Consider the following 20,733-nt stretch of genomic DNA (forward strand, 5'->3'; position numbering starts at 1 on the left):
TCTCTAGGTGAGGAAATATTATAAATCTCACTGACTTATTTACTCACTTCCAGGTGTTGGGAGATGAACAACACCCCCATACCAAACAGAGTGATCAACTGGCCCATCATGGCATCTATCATTGTGAGTTTTGTCCCAGGATAACCTTGTATACATAAAAAGAGAGAGAGACTGTTTTCGGCATCCTGGACTTCAGGAGACAGAAGTTTACGACACACAATTCTTATTAGTTATAAATAACATAAAAAATTGACGTGAGTAAAAGTGAGTGGACGTGTGGTCAGGATGATTGTACACACAGTATGCCCCACCAGTGGGTATAACACAATTTAAATGAATAGGTCAAGTCTGTGTTTCTTCTGTTTTTGTTGTTGTTGTTTTTAGTCATTAATCTGTAATTTGAACTGAAATCCATTTTAATTTTCACCTGCTTTGTCACTGTTCTCTTTTTCTCATTTTATTTTGCTTTCTTCTACTAAAATATTGAACATTGGATCATTACATTCATTTTACAAATAAATATTCAGCATATTAAAAATGATGTATTATTACGGAGCCTGCACAGCCACACATTTGTTTTTAGAGTCACACACTTACTGGACACATCGTTTAGGTACTCCTGTTCAACTGATGCTAAATGGAAACAGGCCATGCAACATTCAGATGGCAGGATTTGGCATTAATGACATGAAAACATAGATCCTGCTTTTTATCAGAGGTTCAGGCTGTTGCTGGTGGTGTAATGATGTGGGGAATGTTAGCTTCACTCACTTGGTACCAACTGAGCATCATTTAAAAACTACAAAAAGTATTTCTGCTGATCTGTTTTGGGTCAGCAGCAATACTCAGTACTTTTCTGTTTTTAATCGTGTTCTACAAGGGAAGATGTTATATACAAATAATGAATGATTATAGCATTCACATCTTTATAAACCATACGAGCGTCATCGTTTACTTTCTCAAATGGGTCAATCTGCACAATGAGTCCTTTTAATTTGGAGACTTTAAGACACATAGATGGTTATTCTTCAACTCTTGGACTGAACCAGAGCACTTTGTACTGCAGTTTTTTATTGTGGTAATGGAATTTGCTAAAGTACTCACAAATTATGTTTATTTTTAACATACTGTTTATTGTAGGGTTTCCAGGAGAAAGGTTTAAGCATCCAAACTAGTTGATGAGGTTTAGCAAAAGATCACAGATTGGTTTAAAATATTATGATTATGTCAAAAGCTGCATTTTCTTCTCTTTGTCACAGCCAGAGTGATCTAAAAAAAACAAGCAGTCCAGGCATAAATCATCCCTTCCATTGAAATCCATTAATTTCAGAGTTGCAAAGCTACTCCAGCAACATTCATTTCCATATGCAGCATACAAAAAAATTACAGTGACATATTTTATTGCTATTTTTGGATATTTTGAGAGACTTGGCCTCAGATGGTGGATCTCTTTATTTACACTGGAAATCCCAGGCACAATTATATCCTCTGATACAGACATTCATAAAAAAAGTCTAAAGGCTGCTCAGTCATTGAGAAAATATCTGCAAACAGATAAGTTTTAGATAAAATTCAATCAGTCAGCAGTCGATTTCCAAACATGCGAGCCAGCAGATAATCCATCAGAGCAAGCTGTCATGCTGAACTTTTCCTTTTTTACTATTTTTACTTGTTGCAACAGTGAAGTTCTGCTTGATCCGTTGTGGGTGAACTGCTTACTGCATGTTTTTGCTAAGCTCTATTTAACCGAGGTTGTACTAATCGATTGTTGAACATTTTGCAATAATGTGTGCTTTGTGCCACTAAGTTTCTATGATTTATAGATGTCCCCTAAATGTGTGAAATGCAGGCAGTTATAAAGTTATTGTTCTGAAAAAGCAGCCATCTGTAAGGACATGCTCTCTGAATGTGTGCTTGTGTATGTTGGTTTAAAACATGACTGGGCAGGTTTGGGAGCGTAGCTTTCCCGTGAACTGCTTGTTCAAACAGCATGAATGAGCGATGGAAGTCATTTAACACAGAAAACAGAGAAAATACACTTAAAATTAGGGGAATGCATATACAAAAAATACACCTTTGTTAGTTTTAGACCATCTGAGTAACATTTTGTAAAAATATTTGATCCACATTTTTTCACAACCTGTCAAACGCTTATTTGAGGGTTCAGATTTGGTTATAAGGTTGAAGTTAGAGTTAAGGTGTTTTTATAATGCAGCATTATTTGAACATGCCTCCCTTGCTGGCCTTTGGTCCCACTGTGGCTAATGATCCAGCTAAACACACCTATTAGCTGCACTTGGTGTAATTTCGGCACCTCTCAGTTTTTATAACCTGGTTAGCTGGTTTCTTATTCTTGGAAAAGTATTTTTAAGCATCTATAAAAGTATTTGGTTTATGACGCTCAAGGAGATCATTACCAATGTCACATAAACACCTGTATGTGGGTGCGTGCCCCTTCACTTACACACAGAGTGAAGCAGGCAGCTCATTTTTATCAACATATGAAAACTGCTCTTCAGAATGAATTAAAACCCAGCTAAGGCCTTTGTGTGTAGAGTTCAGATGTTCATCCTGTGCCCGTGTTCGGTACTGGGGCTTCCTCTCGTGGTTCAAAGACATGCATCAAAGGTTAAAGTGCTGATGCTAAAATGGTCATGGATGTGAGATACATAAAGTCCTTAAAATTTGCACTCTAAAGAGCTTTGAGTGTTAGTAAAGCACTCTATAAATGCAAGTACATCACATTTCACTTACTCAGGTCCCCTGCAATAAACCACCAAGTGTGAAGAGGACTGTATGACGGGTTGTTGAGCTTTACAGTGCACGAGTATCTGGTCACTCGGGTCTTGTTCACACGTGAGGGGAGCAGAAGACTGACAGATGGACTGGGGCCATGTCTGCAGTGATGTGAACACTATACTGGTCCGTAGTGGTAAAGAGAGAGCTGAGCGTAAAAGCGAAGCTGTCAATTTACTGGTCAGTCTACATCCCTGCCTTTAGCTGTGGTGACCTAAAATGACAGGGTAAGAAATTCAATTATTTAGAGGCACAGATTAGAGCTGCTACTCGTCCACATTAAATGGAGGTGGCTTGGGGATAACTAAGATTATGACCTCCTGAGTGAGGAGGCCCTGAAGTGGACCCAGGGCATGCTGGGGAGATTATGCCTCTCAGTTGGCCTTGGGATGCTTTGGTGTTCCTCAAGATGAGCTGGAGCAGGTAGCTGGGTGGAGGAAGGTCTGCGTTTCTCTGCTTAGGCAAACTTATCCAGACAGCCCTGCATAAATGTGAGAAGAAGGATGGATGGATGGATGGACAGACACATTTCATAGATTTAGTTTCTAACCTTTCTGCTCTTAAAGAAGTCACTTTTTGCTAATATGACTCCTCTTTCTTTCTGCCGTGTTTCTCTACAAGATCAATTTCATCCTGTTCATCAGCATCATCCGCATCCTGGTGCAGAAACTGCGCAGCTGTGATGTCGGCGGAAACGATCAATCCCAATACAAGTATGTCAAGGAACTGAGGAGTCATATTTTTACCTCCGAGCTCTCGCTGATTAGATTTATATACATTTAAGAGGGCTTCCTGATAATGTGGTGACGAAAGCAGCAGTCATATCAAATCACCTTTGCACATTAGACAGGAACCGTTATCACATTATCAGCTAACTGTGTTTAAACTTGGACATCTTAGTATCAATCTTCCTGCCTGTTTTCTGCTTCTCAATGTGGAAACAAATGATTTTGATTATTCTTTCTTTACCAAACAAATAATAGCCATTCCTGAAGACAAGAAGGAATTTTAAGTTTTCTTTCCTCACAATAACTCTCTTCTGTAATATTCCAAATAAACAATTTTTCTGCATTGATAAAAAGAGAGACAGAAATTTCCCACTGATGGTCTCACAGATAAGTTTTAGTCTAAATGTATTATGTGCATTGAGTAAGTGTGTATTGTGTGTGTGTGTTTATCAGGCGTCTGGCTAAGTCCACACTCCTGCTGATCCCTCTGTTTGGGGTGTATTATGTGGTGTTTTTCTACCTGATGGAACCGGAAAATGAAAACGTGAAGCAAGTGAAGATCTTCTTCGACCTCGGCCTCGGATCATTCCAGGTACTATAAGACATTTAAAAACATAAAATTCCTAAATAAAACGATTTGCCTTTTTTGGTCTGTTTAGCAAAATTAACAGTAGAGGAAGATAAAAATATCATCAAGTTAAGACCCAGCAATGGAGAGAGCCACATCAAGAATTTTGACCCTTACAAGATAGTCATGTATGATTGGGAGCTGTAGCAAGAAAAATAAACATTGGATGTTCTTTTTTAGCTCACTGACTGTGTCCTAGTTTAATGTCCGGCTCTGAGTCTGCAGACAGTCTCCATTCTTTCCCCACATCCTTGACTCGTCTTGGCGGTCTTCCTCTTTTCCTCCTGCCGGGCAGCTTCTGTCCAACATATCCGCCATCAAACCTCAGCCTTGCCTCTCTAACTTTGTCCCCAAACACTCAACCTGAGCTGTCACTCTGATGTACTCATTTCTTGTGCTGTCCCAACGAACCAGTCATTCCTTTCTCTCTCACTGCCTCTAAACGCACCGGCAGAAAGAAAAGAGGAAGCCAATGGAGGAGATTCATGAATGTAGTGAATGAGGACATGCAGTGGGTTGGTGTGGCAGATGAGGATGCTCGGGATAGGTGGTGACCCTTAAAGGCAGCATGCTTTAGTATTAATAGAGCCTTGTTTCCGACACGTTTGCACTGATCTGTTATGTTGGTATTTGTTTCCGTTTAGGGTCTAATTGTAGCTGTTCTCTACTGTTTCCTCAACAGTGAGGTGAGGCTATGCATGTGTTTTTTGTAACATAATTTATATGATTTTTTAATATATAATATATTTAATATAATTCTACTTCTTCTTTTTTGCACATAAAGGTTCAGAGTGAGCTGAGGAGGACATGGAAGTGTTTTTCTGTAAAGCGCTGCGTGGGACAGGACTTCAGGCTCCACAGCGTGAACCAAAATGGTACAGAAAGCTCGACCCAGTGTTCTAGAAACTCCCGAGCCCAGTCCATCCTGCAGACTGAGATCACCGGGCTCTGATCTGCGACACAAATAGCTCGTTTTGTTAAAGACTTTGAGAACTGATGCTTGTGTTCGGTCAGTGTGGAGGAATTATTCTTAACGTCGCTTTTATAGACATATCGCCTGATGCTGCAGGGACTGAACTTGTGGCTTGCAAACGGTTTTGAGGTGAAAGTCTTCTTATTGGACCGTGAAGCCTCCTGGAGATATATATATAGATATATATACATATATTTTTTTCCACATCACTGTGAGATTTCACAATGATCTTTGACATTTTTAAACACATAACGTGCACAGATGAAACAGTGCCTCCTATAATGTTTCCAGGACAACAAATTGATTTTTATAATTATTCTCCATATCCAAGAATGACTGACTGACTTTAAAAAAAGTTGTTTTCAAATAGTTAATGCACAAATTAAATCTTACATAAAAATACTAAATCCATATTGGAGAAATTAGCCATACAGATTTATATACCTGAAGGTAGATGTATACAGAAATATTCATATTTTATGTTTAATTATATAGGGCTGATCTAGTTCTTCCTTTTATATAAGCTACACAGAGAGAGCACAGCATAATGTTGCCTAATGCTTTACAGACTGTACATTATTTTATTTTTTTCTAACTGATATGCAGAGGATGCTTTCTTAATACGGTTCATCCATACCTCCTGACCAGCAGGTATGGATGGATAGGAAATTCTGCAGTGTGTGCACCTCACAGTCCACACTCATAATAAAAAAGCTGTACCTATATTTACATGGCTGAGTTATCTACAGTTGTACAGTTGATATGAAGGAAGAAATTTATTATGGAGACCAAAGGTGTTGTTCATATCAGGCTGTAAACATGCTTATATGTAAGGTGAAGTTGGGCATTTTCACATGGTTGGCTAAAGGGATTTTGGCCATTAGAGGACCTGCAATTTTTGGCACATGAACGTTGGCTTCATTTTTCAGCTCTGTTGGTTGCTACTGTGATGTAGTAGATGTTGCATATTATGTTGCAAATATGCTTGTAGGTAAGCATATTTATTTCTGCTTTTCAGTTCGGTCATCTCACAGGCTGTTCAGCTCATTGTTATTGTGAGTTAAGACTCATTGTCCAAGAAAGGAGTCAGGAAATATGCAAGGGAAAGTTTTTGTTTAAAAATCAATTTATGTTTTTTTTTAATGAAAACAAAACAAAAAAAAAATAAAATAAAACAAAATAACGCCAACTCAAATCCCCGACCTCTCACTTTGGAGCCCCACTGAGCTAATTGATTCAGACACTGAGCTGATTTTGCTGACATGGGGAAGCAGAGACCACTACTGTATGTGGAAACAATGTCAACATCTGTCTGTTTTTGGTGCAGATGGGCTACTGCAGCAGAAGAAGACCACACCTGATGGCACTCCTGTCAGCTAAGAACAGGAAACTGAGGCTATATTTCTCACGGGTTCACCAAACGTGGACAACAGAAGATTGGAAAAATGTTTCCTGATCTGATGAGTCTCGATTTCTGCTGCAACATTTGGATGGTAGGGACAGAATTTGGTATAAACATGAGAAGATGGATCCATCCTTTCTCAGATCGGTTCAGGCTGGTGAGCAATCCCTTCATGACCACAGTGTACCCATTTACTGATCGCTGCTTCCAGCAGGATAACACAAAGCTCAGATCATCTCAAACTGGATTCTTGAACCTGACAATGAGGTCACTGTACTCAAATCGGCTCCACAGTCACCAGATCTCAATCCAGTAGAGAACCTTTGGGATGTGGTGGAACAGGAAGTTGTTAGTCGATCTGCAGCCCAAAAAACTGGAGTGATGCTATCATGTTAATATGGACCTAACCCTTAAAAGAAAGCACAGGAGGTTCGATCAGGTACTAAGAAGGTGTTAGTATTAGTGTTAGGAGCAGGGTAAGTTACCACAGTGATGTAGCCATGTAAACAGACATCCACCTTCACGATACTCCAGAATTTAAGCTCAACATACTGCAGCCTTCTAACCTATTACTGTAATTTCACTTCGCAGTACACCCCTCTGTTTTGACTGGCAAGATAACATTGGTGTTTCCTGGGTAACTGTGGCTCTTGTGACTCTTCATTGTCGTTTTGAATGCATTTGATAACACTGTGTTTAAATTGGTACCAAATTCAGGGCTCAACAAAGAAGGCTGTCTGAACAGCACGTTATCGTCAGTACTTTCACTATGATCCTCTCGGAGTTCATTTTTTTCCTGAAAGTCTATCATGTGTCATTATTGTTTTACATTTAATTTAATAAGGCCTACCACGCCTATTAAAATGTATTGGTTTTTCAGTGTACTCAGTAACTTCATTTACTTTTCCTTATCACGTCAGCAGGGAGTGAAGGTGATAGCATTCAATCTGAACTAAAATTAGAAGACAGAGGGTGATCAGTGTTCAGTTTTTTCAGACAGAATGTTCTCATCCAAACGAACTCACCGTAACAGAGTTTTATCAGCGCCTTGAGGTGACTGTTGGGATTTGGCACTATACAAAAAAAATGGATTTGATTTGAATTAAAGCCAAAAACCATGCTTGCCTTGTACATAGACTGATTGTTTTGTATTTTTTCTCTTTATTTTTTATACAGTGGAGAGTATATCACTGGCTGATTGTAAAATGTAGAGAAAGACCCATCGTTGTTAAATTTGTAAGCGTTTGATCACAACTGTAAACCTGTGATTCCATATGTTTCATCCATAAGAGCTTTTTTATCATGAACATGAAGCTCTGTTTGTTCAATCACACAAACTGAATCCTTTTACATGTTTTTTCTTCCATGTTTGCAGATATTTTCTCAGTTCTCATCTTATGTTTATGTTTCCAGCGGGCACAGATAAAGGCATCAGTTCACATCAGACCTGTGGGGTCAGAGGTCAGAGGTCAGTGAGGGCGTATTGCTTCACTAGTTAACAGAGAAAAATCAACCTGTGTTATTGTTGCCGCTCTTTACTTTTCCTGTATTTACTTTAGATTGTGACGCATTAGAGCAGAATGGAGTTACGCAATTATGAGCCGGACAGAGTCAAAGAAAGCGAAACTGATAACTGGGAAATGTGACTGGCAGGTTCAGACGTCTCATGCAAAGCCTTAAAAAAATACTGCTCCAAAAATAAATAAATAAAGGAACACTCAACTATTATGGCATAACCAAAGTCAGTTAAACCTCAGGGTTTAATATCAGTCTGTTCACTTAAGAAACATAAACCACTGCAAAGCCAATTCAGCTGCTTTGGTGAAAGTGAAAGTAACAACAGATGCAACAGGACAACAGCCAAACCCCCCAAAAGAAAATCATTTAGGAGGCAGTGACCACAGACTATTGCTCTCTCCTTATCCTTCCAGACTGATACGTCTCTAGTTTTCCTTTTTTGCTACTGTTGTTAGTATTAGTAACAGGAGACGGTAGCTGCAGCTCATTGACATTGCACAGACAGTCCAGCTCGTCCAGGATGGCACAGTCTCAAGAGTGTGGAGGACGTACCAGGATGTGAGCTTTTGCATGGCTGTTGAAGGGCATCGGCCAGCACCATCATCGGTTTCTGCATCTTTGTGCAAGAAGGAATGGAAGATAAAACATCTTAGCAACAAATGAAATAGAGTAAAAGCACAATATTCTTTTTTATTCCTGATTTTGTACCAAGTCATCAAATAAATTTTAATTACCAAAAATTATTACAGCTCAGCTCAGTCTCTGAACCCATGTCATGTCATGTGAGATATCACACATCCTCTCATGTGAGGACCCTCACTGATATGCTCTGCAGTTACTATGCAGCCGTGCCCTGCCTAACTTTATCCTCACCAAAGTCTCAACCTGAACCTTTAAACAGCTGTTTGGGGACTGCTGGGTGAAAGCAGGGGGAATGTGCTCACTCTACAGGGCTAAAACTTAATTTAAGATACAAGGATAAAAGGAGCCCCTTCGCTTCACATGATCTTTTCTTTTGTTCCCCTGAGAAACTCCCATCTGCTTTTCCATCTGTGCTGCCCGCCCTCTTTTCATCCTCCAGTCACCGTTCCTCTCATCTTACCTGCAGTCAAGCTGAAGAGGTGAACCTCGAATCAGTTATGTGGTGATACAAATACAGACAAATACACAAATTAGGACATGAGTACAGTTAAACTTAAGATTTCCTAATTCCTCAGCTCTGAAATGTTTTTTTAAAATTAGCTTTTAAAGGAAATAAGAAATGTTTAAAGGGTTTAAATCAAAAGGCATCCATCTTGGAGCTCAAGTTGCCAACATGAGCACAGAGAGACAGTGATGCTGGTAACTATTGGAAGTTCAATTGACAATATAAAACCCAAAGATATACAAGGGATAGAAGAATCTAAACAGCAGTTGGGAAGAAAAATAATTTAAGAATTAATACTAAACAATCTTTCCGAAAGAAATTATGCAAACAATAACTCTACAAGCCGAATAGTTGCTGAGGAATAATTTGAGCAATTGTTTAAACTAGTGATTATGTGAGCTGCCGTCCCCTGGTGGTCACTGAAGGTACTTCAGGTGCAAGATGTTATTTGTAAATTTAAAAAAAAAGAAAAATACATTGAATTAAAATACTGTATTATTAAATGTTAACAAGTACAAAAAAGGGGAAAAGATGCTAGTCAGGGAAAAGATCTTTTATTGTCCTGAGACACAGAAAAAAAATGTTTTTATATTCAGATTTTGTTTTCTAAAGAAACATGCTGGACCACTTCTTTTTCAAATTTGTTATTTATTTATTATCTTCTGTCCCATGAAGTGGGCACATCTGTCATAAAAATGATTTGATGGCTGAGTGAGACAAAGGATTTTTGGAAGTGAAGTCAAAACTCGAGCTGTCGAGAGATGAGGAGGAGGAGGGGCCAGACAGGAGAGCAAGAAGGTGAAAGTTCAGAGGAGGACATGCCGGCTTTGAGGAGCCTGAGTACGGGCAAAGTGACGATGCCCAAAGTCCATCTTGGATAAGAAGCATTACGTAAGTTTGGGCTCTGAAGCTCTGGGATTTGGTTTTGACCGCAATACAGGACACCAGCCTGGAATCAGCTTTCATTGGCAGCTTTGTGTGTGTGTCTGTGTGTGTGTCTGTGTGTGTTTGTGTGGTTCCTCAAAAGCTGATATGTCTTCCTCTGAGCTTTCAGCTTCCTGCTCTGATGTCTGGCCTTCCTCCAGCAATAAGACTGACTCCCCTTCCACGGTTTGAAGTAAAATCCCTTCTGCCTCATCCTGCCTCCTGCTTCCTGAAGTACGGCTCAAAATCTGAAAATGTGTAAGTCCTGCTGCCCACTACAGAGGAATAAAAGTAACTGTGCATTTCTGAAAACCTACTAAATCAATGTTAGCTCTATTAACTCAGCCCCACAAATCTGTCATCAATAGAAAAGGCAGGATGTCCCCTCGACAGTGCAGAGTGAGTCATGTAGATTGCATTAAAGGTGGTTAACGCAGAGGTCTCAGACTCATGTCCTGACAGTAGTCAAATATTAATTGTTGGGTTTTATATTGTACTGTGCAAAAAGATTATGAGTCAGTCCTCTTTTCTTTATATTTTACTTCGAAAAAGTCAAACTTTCTTGTAATTTTGCTAAAGTGGTCTTGAGCAACATTTTTCCAGGCTTTCACAAGGTCTTTAAGCCACACATTAAAGATAAGTTACAGACACATAATCATTTTAACAAACACACTTCGATACATGCAAATAGATGCAATCTATGGCCCTAAATAAAGGGGAGAAGATTAAGGGAAAGCTAACCTATCAAACATCAGCCTGCCTGAGGTTTTATAGGTTGTTCAAGTGATTTCGCTCAGCAACCTCAAAAATAGGATTGCCTCTGGTTTAAAGTCAGAGTGAGGAACAGTTGGGAGACCATAGTTAGAAGATGAGAGAGGCTCGCTCAGAAGGTCTGATATAAGCAGGGTCCTGTCCATGTAAGCCAGGGGTCCCCAATCCCAGTCCACGAGGGCCGGTGTCCCTGCAGGTTTTAGATGTGTCCTTGATCCATCACAGCTGATTTAAATGGATAAATTACCTTCTCAACATGTCTTGAAGTTCTCCAGAGGCCTGGTAATGAAGTAATCATGTGATTCAGGTGTGTTGACCCAGGGTGAGATTTAAAACCTGCAGGGACACCGGCCCTCGTGGACTGGGATTGGGGACCCCTGATGTAAGCAGTCCCTGCTTACATCCCCACCCTGGGGAACTCCAGGCCTCGAGGGCCGGTGTCCTGCAGGTTTTAGATCTCACCCTGGGTCAACACACCTGAATCAAATGAGTAGTTCATTACCAGGGATATTAACAATAGAAGCATAGGTGGGAATAAAAACAATACCTTCTCACCAAAACTCATCTGTTATGAATTTGTATAGTGCAGATGGAGCGCTGCTGCCTTCAACATTGTCAGGTGGTGGAAGGAATATATTATATTATATTGGAATATTATCAGTCATGGATTGGCCTCCCCAGAGCCCAGACCTCTGAAATGTTGAAGCAGTGTGTGATCATCTTGACAGAGGATGCAAGAAAAGGCAACAACATCCAAAGAAGAGTTTACTGGAGAAATATTCCTGAACACTGCTTAAAGAAATGGTGAGTAAGATGCCTATGAGACTTCAGGCTTTGTTGAAGAAATAAGATGGTCATAAAAAATGTTGCCTTTCAACATTTTGAAAGTTCAGAATTGTACAGACCCTGTTTTTGCCTGATATGCTCTCTCTGTGTATGTTTACAGATGTTTTTCCAAACAAAATATAAAGCGGTAAAGTTTTAAAAGAGAATAAAGCACATCAGTGACAAGCAAGCTCCTAGAAGACTTCACACAAACAGAATTCATACTCAGTTGGGATTAAAGACATTCCTAAGACATTCCGAAGTTTGGGAAAGACTGGATTAGCACACAGAGTTAAAGGATTATGTAGAAGGACTGCCTTAAAAAATTCTTTAGATGTTTTCAGAGTTTTTACCACCACAAAACTGGACTGTCACAGGGTTAATGTATGGCTCCAATTAGCAGCTTATGTAAAGGCGAAGCTGCTTCAACATCCTCCTTTCATTGACTCACACTGTAGAAACCATTAAAAAAACATGCCACAGAGAAAAGACTTGATCTGAGAACACGTTTTATTTTCATTACTTCACTTTTGTTTCATAGCAGCCACAGGATGGCACCAGAGTCCAGTCAAAAAAACAAAGTTTAAAATCTGTTTTTCTTCACACCCCTTCACGCTCTTCTTTTTGTTTACATCCAAAATGTAATTTAAGGTTCCCACAGTTCCCACGGACAAACAAATCTAACTAAAATCTGCAGTGATGAATGAGCAGAGAACCCAACCCCAAATCCTCCAATCATGTACACCTGACGCCAGAGTTGTTTGTGACTGTGACAATGAACAGACCAAGTTTTGGGGGGTTTTGTCTTTTTTTTCAGGGATTAGAGCTGAAAGAAGAAATTCTTTTTGCTGGGAGCTATTTTCAGAAGCAGATTACATACTGCACTAAAGATTTCTTGCAGGTAGAAGGCTGGATTAACTCAAAATAAACTACACTGCATGTGTTCATTGTAATAAGACAACGTGACCACTGACTGAGCCCACTGACACAGACTGCCTAAACAAATAGTCCGTGTTTATTTCCAAGAAACCTTTTGATATAACCTCAAAAAAGCGTGAGCTGGCAGTGGACTCCATAATTGGTCATAATGGCTCATTACCTGTGTGGACTCAGACTGTGGAGGCAATAGTAGATACAAAGAGTCAGCCACGCTGTTCAGCACAGAACTTACGGAGCACCAAAACTGCACACATTCCCTTTATCATGATGGCTCGTTTGAAATTTATTTATAAGAAATTTTGAGTTAAAGTTTAATTTTCTGAGTTAAACTCTGATACACCTGACCGTGTAAAATCTGACATTAAAAATCTGAAATTAATCAGATGTTAAAGATTATTTTTCAAAAACAATTATCTAATAATTATCTAATAGAGGCAGTATCTTGGTTACATCTCTTGGATGAATGGATGACAGGGTGCTACAGCAGAGGCTTTCATCTGATTAATGCCAGATATTCATGGACTCATGCAGGGTTTAATTTTTACTGAAAGAATGTTAAATATCCAAATCCAGCTGTGTGGGTCTTTGTGCTGTCACTGTGAAATGTGGACTGTGCACCCCGCAGCTATGCAGGAGTTTCTTAAAGTGTCGCTTCAGAGACGTCTATAGCTTGGACACATAGTATTTGCACACTGTTATAATGATTATTTCTTTGCATCTCTGCAGTGTTTTATGATTAAATAAAAATCAAGTGCAAAACCCTTGAAATTGATCCAGTGGTTTGTGGTTAAAAAAAAAATAGCAGTTTTATAAGCTGAGGTTTTCCATTTTCTGACTTTCTTTATATTCTGATAGTTTGTAACAATCTGAAGTGCAAGAAGAATTGTGAAGTAATTTTAAAATATTGTTCCTAATTTAGGAACAACACCAGCTGCTTCCATGTCTTGCATTAATATTTTAATAACTTCTCTGCTTATTGACAATTGTTCCTCAGATAATTATATTATCTCTATTTGTACGATACAACGAAGGGAAAAACAGGGTACCTTTGGAAAGTCTTTTAACATTTATTGTATTATTTATTGTTGCAAAATAGATGCATTATACTCTGTGCTTTTTCAAAGACAATGACACTTGGGGTTGAAATGAAAGCACTGGGGTGTAACATTATTGGAGATTATGAAGATATTAACAAATTGTACAGATATGAGTGTTTTGATATCTATATATAAATTTGGATGCACAGAAATGCCTGAAAGCAGTGGAATAAAGGAATAAAAAGATTTCAGATGATAAATTCAGGGGGTCTGTCTAGCCATCCATCCATTTTAACATTATTAAAATAGAGTCATGCAAGACTTAAATGCAACGTCAAGAATAAAACACAGTGAGACATGGTCAAAGAAAGACACTCTATAAGAAGTCCTACGATATGAGCAAATGTATGTGAGGAGATACTGTAGCAGAAAGGCAGCTTCACATCTTCGCCATGTTGGCGATGACTGGAACAGAAAAACAGACAAACAAGAGCTTTAAGCTTTTCTGCAAATACTTTTCATGTGTTTGTGTTTGCACGTATCTTTTATCTTCTTTACTGTCAGACAGTTAAACACCAGCGAGGCTGCAGCTGAAAGAACAAACGAGAAATGTCTTTTAAACATTACTTTAATGAAATGCTCAATCATGATGAATCAGATTCTCCTGCGTCTTAAGAAAGTAAAAATAAACTAAAAGTAAACTTACTGAAAGTTTAAAAAAACGGTGAAAACTAGCGTATGTGGATAAATCTGGTATATTTACACGATGAATTCAATACACATTCATATCTGACTCTGCTGCTTTGTCAACAGCAGCTGTGTTGCTTCCAGTCAGTATCACGTGCTGAGCTCTTGTGCCCTCCTCCTCCTTTGCATCCTTTCAACATTTTCATGTACAAAAATGTTGATGCACAAAATCTGCCATAAAAATCCTCATACAACAATATTGTTTTTTGCTTCTTTTTTAATAAATGACTCATCATCATAATCACCTTTGTTTAGATGCAAGAAGAATCATATAGAAATGAAAAAGGGATAAATCTTCTGACCGAACCTGCTGGGACTGTGTGAGGTCCTGAGGCTAAGAGTAAGGATTTATCCACAGGAGAGCTGCGTTCTTACAAACCATCCCACTGTGTAAACCTGACATCTGTGGAACAGCTGAGCTGTATGATGTGTACAAGGACACAAAACATTATTTACCATCAGATCCCGAGCCCTCCATGTGTTAATGAAGAAACTGCTGCTGTGCTACATCCATAAATAATGAATAAATTAGGAGCTAAAGCTAAAAGGACAGTTTATTTGTACCATCTTCATGTGAACACATTCAAGAACATCACAGATGAAAGAAACATTAAAAACTTCCACACTACATAAAGCAAGAAAAATAGTTTTTCTTTCAGGTGGTTTCAGAAAAAACAAAAACATCAAACATCTCCAAGACTCTCTTTGAAAGAACTAAAAACCTTTATTCTCATGGTCCAATCATGATTGAACTCCCCGATGAAGCCTTGTGTGCTAAAACATGTCAGAGTTTTAAAGGTTAAACATGAGTTTCCAAAACGTTTTGCTGGAGAACAATGAACTATTTGACTGAGTTTCAATTATTTACAGACGAGCAAAACCAGGACAGAGAAAAAAGGACAAAACTGACTCAGTAAAACGACAGAAAATAAGATCCCATGTAAATCTGTATTATGTAGAACAGGGGTCCCCAATCCCAGTCCACGAGGGCCGGTGTCCCTGCAGGTTTTAGATGTGTCCTTGATCCATCACAGCTGATTTAAATGGATAAATTACCTTCTCAACATGTCTTGAAGTTCTCCAGAGGCCTGGTAATGAAGTAATCATGTGATTCAGGTGTGTTGACCCAGGGTGAGATTTAAAACCTGCAGGGACACCGGCCCTCGTGGACTGGGATTGGGGACCCCTGATGTAGAAGTTCAGCCCAGCAACCAGTTCAGTTCAACACAAGTTTAAATGATTCTATCTGAACTCTGTGGAGCCTGATCTCAAGCTTTTTGAGTCTGACACTGAAACCAGAGGATCTTTCTGTCTCTTCAGATTCACTGTGATCCAGTGATGGGAGTGATTTCAGCCCTTAGTGATCACGCTGATGTTTGCACAGAGCAGACAATGAGGTGAATGTTTGGGCACATTGGTAACAGTGAAACAGTTTATTAGTAACGTGGGATCGTTTGTGTTTGGAGTATGAACTGAGATTCCTGAAGCTCTTGTCACACTGGTCACAGCTGTAGTTTCCTTCCATGTGTGTATGTTCATGCTTGTTACGATGACCTGAACATGAGAAACTTTTGTCACAGTGTCTGCACTTGTATGGTTTCTCTCCTGTGTGGACTCGTTTGTGTGTTTTAAGCTCACCTGCAGTGGTGAAGGATGACCCACACTGATCACAGAGGTGCTTTTTAACCCCACTGTGAATCAGTTCATGGCGTTTTAAGTTACGTGATGTGGTGAAGCTTCTCCCACATTCTTTGCAGTTTTTCAGTTTGTCTCCAGTGTGTCTACGTTGATGTGTTTTTAGGCTGTCTTGCCGACTGAAAGTTTTTCCACAGAGGTCACAACGAAAGTCTTTTCCACCACCACAGTGATGACAGGGTTGAGAACTGGATCCATCTGTGTCGCTCTGCTTCTAAACAAAGACACAAAGACAGTGTAAGTCAGTCCTTCAACATTTTTATCCTGAACGTCGCCTGAAATAAAGAGCATCTCTGCAGACGTCCAATTACATTTTACTGTTTCAGTTAACACACTCAGTTTACTGGGCTGCAATAACTACAATACTACCACCATAATACTACAGTAATACTAAAATCATAACTGACATGAAAATCTGAATAATCACTCAGAGCTGCTTTTCCGTGCAGTAGAATTGCTAACATGCTAACACAGTTTAATGAGCAGAGTTGTTCCAAACAGTCAGGCTAAAATGACAAGATAACAATATAAATACAAACCTCACAGTAACTGCGCTTGTAGAGTCTCTTTCTGGTGTGGATCTGTTGGTGTCGTCTCAGGTGACGTGGAGCTTTAAAAGTCTTCTCACACAGGCCACATTTATAAGGTCGTCCCTCAGTGTGGGTAAACATGTGTTCTTGTAACTGTGCGTCTGTTATAAACTCTTTGCCACACTGTTCACAGCAGTACATATCATGTCTGGTGTGAATGCGTAGGTGTCTATTTCGGTGCCCTGTCCGGCTGAAAGTCTTTCCACAGATGTCACAGCTGTATGCCTTAATTCCAGAGTGGGTAACTAGATGACTCTGTAAGTGGCCACTTTGAGTAAAAGCTCTGCCACACTGATCACAGCTGTACGCTTTAACTCCACTGTGGATGAGTTGGTGTGTTTTTAGGTAATCCTTCCTGGAAAAAGACTTTCCACACAAGTCACAGCTGAACGGTCTCTCTCCAGTGTGGATGACCTGATGATGTTTTAGTTCAGCCTTCCCAGTAAAATCCTTCCCACACTCGTCACAGGTGTATGTTTTCTCTCTCTTTCTTCTGTGAGGTTTGTCGGCCTCCTGAGAGCGCTGACTTCTCGCTCCATGTTGGTCCTGCAGTGACAGAGATACAAACAGAGGCAGTGAGTGAAATGCAGTCGTGGAACAAACTGAACCTTCAAACTCCCTCCATTAACACTAGTTTTAAACCTGAAGGTGGAGTGTGGCACCAAACACCTTAAAGGTCTCTTATCCCCACCTGCTGGTAGTTCTAACACATTACATCCAACCTGGTGTTAAAAATAACTCATGACTGTTTAAACACTAAAATCATGCCCATCCCTCCTGATTGTGTGTGTGTGTGTGTGTGTGTGTGTGTAGTTGTTGTTTTTATTACATATTTCTATAATTTTTTATAGATTTATACATAATTATTCAGTGATAATAAATCCTATATTTGTTTATTTGTTTATTCAAAAGGAACCCCATTAGCTTCCACAACAGATTTTGCTCGTCTTCCGTCAAATACAATCACATAAAATATTATACAATAAAGTGGATTCAAGATATCCACATAATTTGGCTCTTACATCCACAGTGAGGTTTCACAATTAAAATATAAACAATCAAAAAAAACAATAATAACAATAATAATAATATCAATAACATTGAGGCACATTACACAAATATCAAAAACAAATTATCTCTTACAATATTACAACAACTAAAAGTTCTGTAAATCGACTTTTAAATGTTCACTGAAGTTTTGAATAGTTACTAATTCTCTAATTTTATAAGGCAATTTATTCCACTTGAAAGTTGCTCTAAATATAACAGTTTTACAAAAAGTTACTTTTAACTCGAGGATTTACTAAATTGCAGTTTGTTGAAAATCGTGTAATATCATTATGTATTTCATCTGGATACTGCAGCTGAGCAGAAATAAATGTGGTGTGTTTAACAGAATTGCGTTCTTTATAACTACAAGTAAGCCATAGAATATTTGAGCCTGTACAGGAAGCCAAGAAAGTTGATAATGCATTTTATCGATATTAGTATTAGAGATGGCACGATGACACTTTTTAATGTCCAATACCGATTCCGATATCATATGGATATCTGCTGATACCGATATGAATCCGATATAGCGTTTTTTGTAATCAATAAAACTGTTTTTTAAATAAATATCTTGCTGCATTTTGTATAAGTTCATACTCAAGTTTTAAAAACAAGACACTAAAGCTATTCCGTTATACCAAATGAGCCCTTTCCTCTACTCCCTCTTCACCCACGACTGCAGACCTGCCGATGGTTCTAACACCATCATTAAATTTGACCCACATCCACCCGTCTACATTAAGGGGACGGCTGTGGAGCGTGTGAGCAGCTTCAAGTTCCTTGGAGTCCACATCTCCGAGGATCTCATCTGGACGACCAACTGCTCCAAGCTGGTCAAGAAGCCTCACCAGCGCCTCTTCTTCCTGAGGACTCTGAGGAAGAACCACCTGTCCTCAGACATCCTGGTGAACTTCTATCGCTGCACCATCAAGAGCATCCTGACCAACTGTATAACAGTCTGGTACAGGAACTGCTCCGCCTCGGACCGGAAGGCGTTGCAGAGGGTTGTGAAAACTGCCCAGCGCATCGCCGGAGCACCACTTCCTGCCATAAAGGACATCTACAGGAAGCGGTGTCTGAAAAGGGCTGGGAAAATCATCAAAGACCCCAGTCACCCATCACATGGACTCTTCACCCTCCTGCCCTCTGGGAGGCGCTACAGGAGCCTCCGGACTAAGACCACCAGGTACCGGAACAGCTTCTTCCCCACAGCTGTCAGACTCCTGAACTCTGCCTCCTGACATCTGATCCACGTTAAACTCATGGACTGAACATACACACACCCACAACCACCTACACACACACACACAATGGACAACTGAAATAACAAAGAAAAGTATTTTTTGTGCCTCCCTTTTCTTGTTAATGCCCTACCTGCCCCCTGGCAAAGCTTTGCTAGAGCCGCCCCTGCACAGTTACCAGCTGTCAGCTACTTAGAAAACATGAGAGAAGAAGAGGCAGCTGCAGCTTAAGGACACAGACTAACTCCAGTCTTTTTCCTCCATTCTAGCTGAAGTACGGGACAAATCGATTCCTTTTCGCCTCAGTATGGAAGAGATTAAGATTAAAAATGCTGCGGTTTGGAAGCATGTAGTGAGGCTCCAAATGCTCCACCAGTTCGCCGACAGGTCTCGCAGACAACAGCCGCTCTATCGAGTGACACATACTTCTCTGATAAGCAAAGCTGGGTTACGCCAAGTAGCGCGTTTTGTGAGGCGAGGATCGGTCCATTTTTAATTAGTATAGTATGAACATCTAATCTGGACGCCTTATTCTGGACTAACTGAAGTCTGTTAAGATCTGTCTTATTAGCTGCTGACCAAATGATTGAACAATACTCCAGATGAGACATTACTAGTGCATTAATGACATCTTTCATAATTGAAGAAGTGATACAGAAAGAGCATTTCATAGCCATAGCTATGCCTTGTCCCATTTTCTTAAAAACAGTCGATGTGCTGAGACCATGAAAGGTGGTGATTTATGGTAACGCCAAGTAGTTTAATCTGGGTGACGTGTTCTAACACTGGCTATGGAAAGACTCAGTTGTGGGTTGTTGACTAATCTGTTTCTAATTAACATAGATTTGGATTTAGATACATTTAAAATCATGTTGTTTTTACTTATCCAGTCAAAGACATTCAGCAAATTTTGTTGTGACATGCTGGTCAATTCAGAGTTGTCACTGGCTGAATAAAACATGGTGGAATCATTGGCATACCCAAGATTAAGCCAAGACATATTGCTGATCATTAGTGAAAACTGAATAGAGAAGTGAGGCAGCTTTTTATCGAGCACATAGCAGCTGGTGAAAATCAACAACATTTTAGTTTATCAATCAAAAGATCAAAATTTATCAAATCAAATGCAGGACTAAAGTCCAAGAATACCACTTTCCCATCATCTAGATGTTTATACCATATATTATCTGTCATATGAATTAGATCTGAGCTGGTAAAATGACCTGCTTGGTTCTGTTAAAGTGAATTGTTAAATGTTGTCATTTTTATGCTACCATCTCTACATTGTTTTAACTCTGTGGAGAAAGGAATTTATTTGTCCCCCTCCCCAGCCTCTCGAGGTTCTGGGGGGGGGGGGGGGCAAGTAACTCGATCGATCGCTGTTGCCTTGTTTTTCTTTCATGGGAATAAGTCCTGGAGACAGCAGGGTCTGAGTTTAGACCCAACAGGTTCAGTAAAGAAAAATGTCTGATTGTAACCTGAGGGGTTTTTTTACATTAAGAAAAAGGCACCAAACATCAAACCAATTTAAGCCTAAACAGTAACACATGAAAGTAGAGCAGGGCGATATGACCAAAAATATTAACAGTGCAAATGCAAATTCCTCGGAGCAAATGTCGGCCAATTTCCACTGGAAATGCCTTTTGGTTAAACTGTCAGCAAGGAATTTGCATTTGCACGGTTAAATTTTTATATAACTTCAATACACATAAAAAACAGCTG

The 20,733-nt window shown here is 39.5% G+C and overlaps 2 protein-coding genes and 1 long non-coding RNA gene across 6 annotated transcripts in view; 2 read left to right on the plus strand and 1 right to left on the minus strand.

The window, feature by feature from the left end:
* Positions 1 to 7,834, plus strand: part of LOC100707237 (vasoactive intestinal polypeptide receptor 2) — a 48,846-nt gene extending 41,012 nt beyond the window's left edge. For 2 of the 3 annotated variants that reach the window (XM_005464332.4, XM_025910486.1), the window contains exons 9-13: positions 54 to 123; positions 3,418 to 3,509; positions 3,978 to 4,116; positions 4,797 to 4,838; positions 4,937 to 7,834. In XM_005464332.4, the coding sequence (XP_005464389.1) occupies positions 54 to 123; positions 3,418 to 3,509; positions 3,978 to 4,116; positions 4,797 to 4,838; positions 4,937 to 5,104 (511 nt within the window). In that variant the 3' untranslated portion in view covers positions 5,105 to 7,834. The remainder of the gene's footprint in view (positions 1 to 53; positions 124 to 3,417; positions 3,510 to 3,977; positions 4,117 to 4,796; positions 4,839 to 4,936) is intronic. The other variant, XM_005464333.4, reaches the window with a different exon arrangement.
* A 3,568-nt stretch (positions 7,835 to 11,402) lies between these two features.
* LOC106097099 (uncharacterized) lies at positions 11,403 to 12,216 on the plus strand. The gene is made up of 2 exons (XR_002058833.2): positions 11,403 to 11,691; positions 11,834 to 12,216. It is a non-coding gene; the product is annotated as an uncharacterized LOC106097099 (long non-coding RNA).
* Positions 12,205 to 20,733, minus strand: part of LOC112847889 (zinc finger protein 726-like) — a 14,866-nt gene continuing 6,337 nt past the window's right edge. Inside the window, exons 2-4 of one of the 2 annotated variants that reach the window (XM_025910504.1) lie at positions 16,670 to 17,266; positions 16,074 to 16,344; positions 12,205 to 14,153 (exon numbers count right to left, since the gene is read on the minus strand). In XM_025910504.1, coding sequence (XP_025766289.1) covers positions 14,128 to 14,153; positions 16,074 to 16,344; positions 16,670 to 17,266 — 894 coding nt within the window. In that variant the 3' untranslated portion in view covers positions 12,205 to 14,127. Of the gene's footprint in view, positions 14,154 to 15,867; positions 16,345 to 16,669; positions 17,267 to 20,733 lie in introns of those variants that run through there. The other variant, XR_003221719.1, reaches the window with a different exon arrangement.

Source organism: Oreochromis niloticus, linkage group LG9 (genome assembly GCF_001858045.2).
Source record: "Oreochromis niloticus isolate F11D_XX linkage group LG9, O_niloticus_UMD_NMBU, whole genome shotgun sequence".
In the NCBI taxonomy this organism is placed as follows: Eukaryota; Metazoa; Chordata; class Actinopteri; order Cichliformes; family Cichlidae; genus Oreochromis; species Oreochromis niloticus.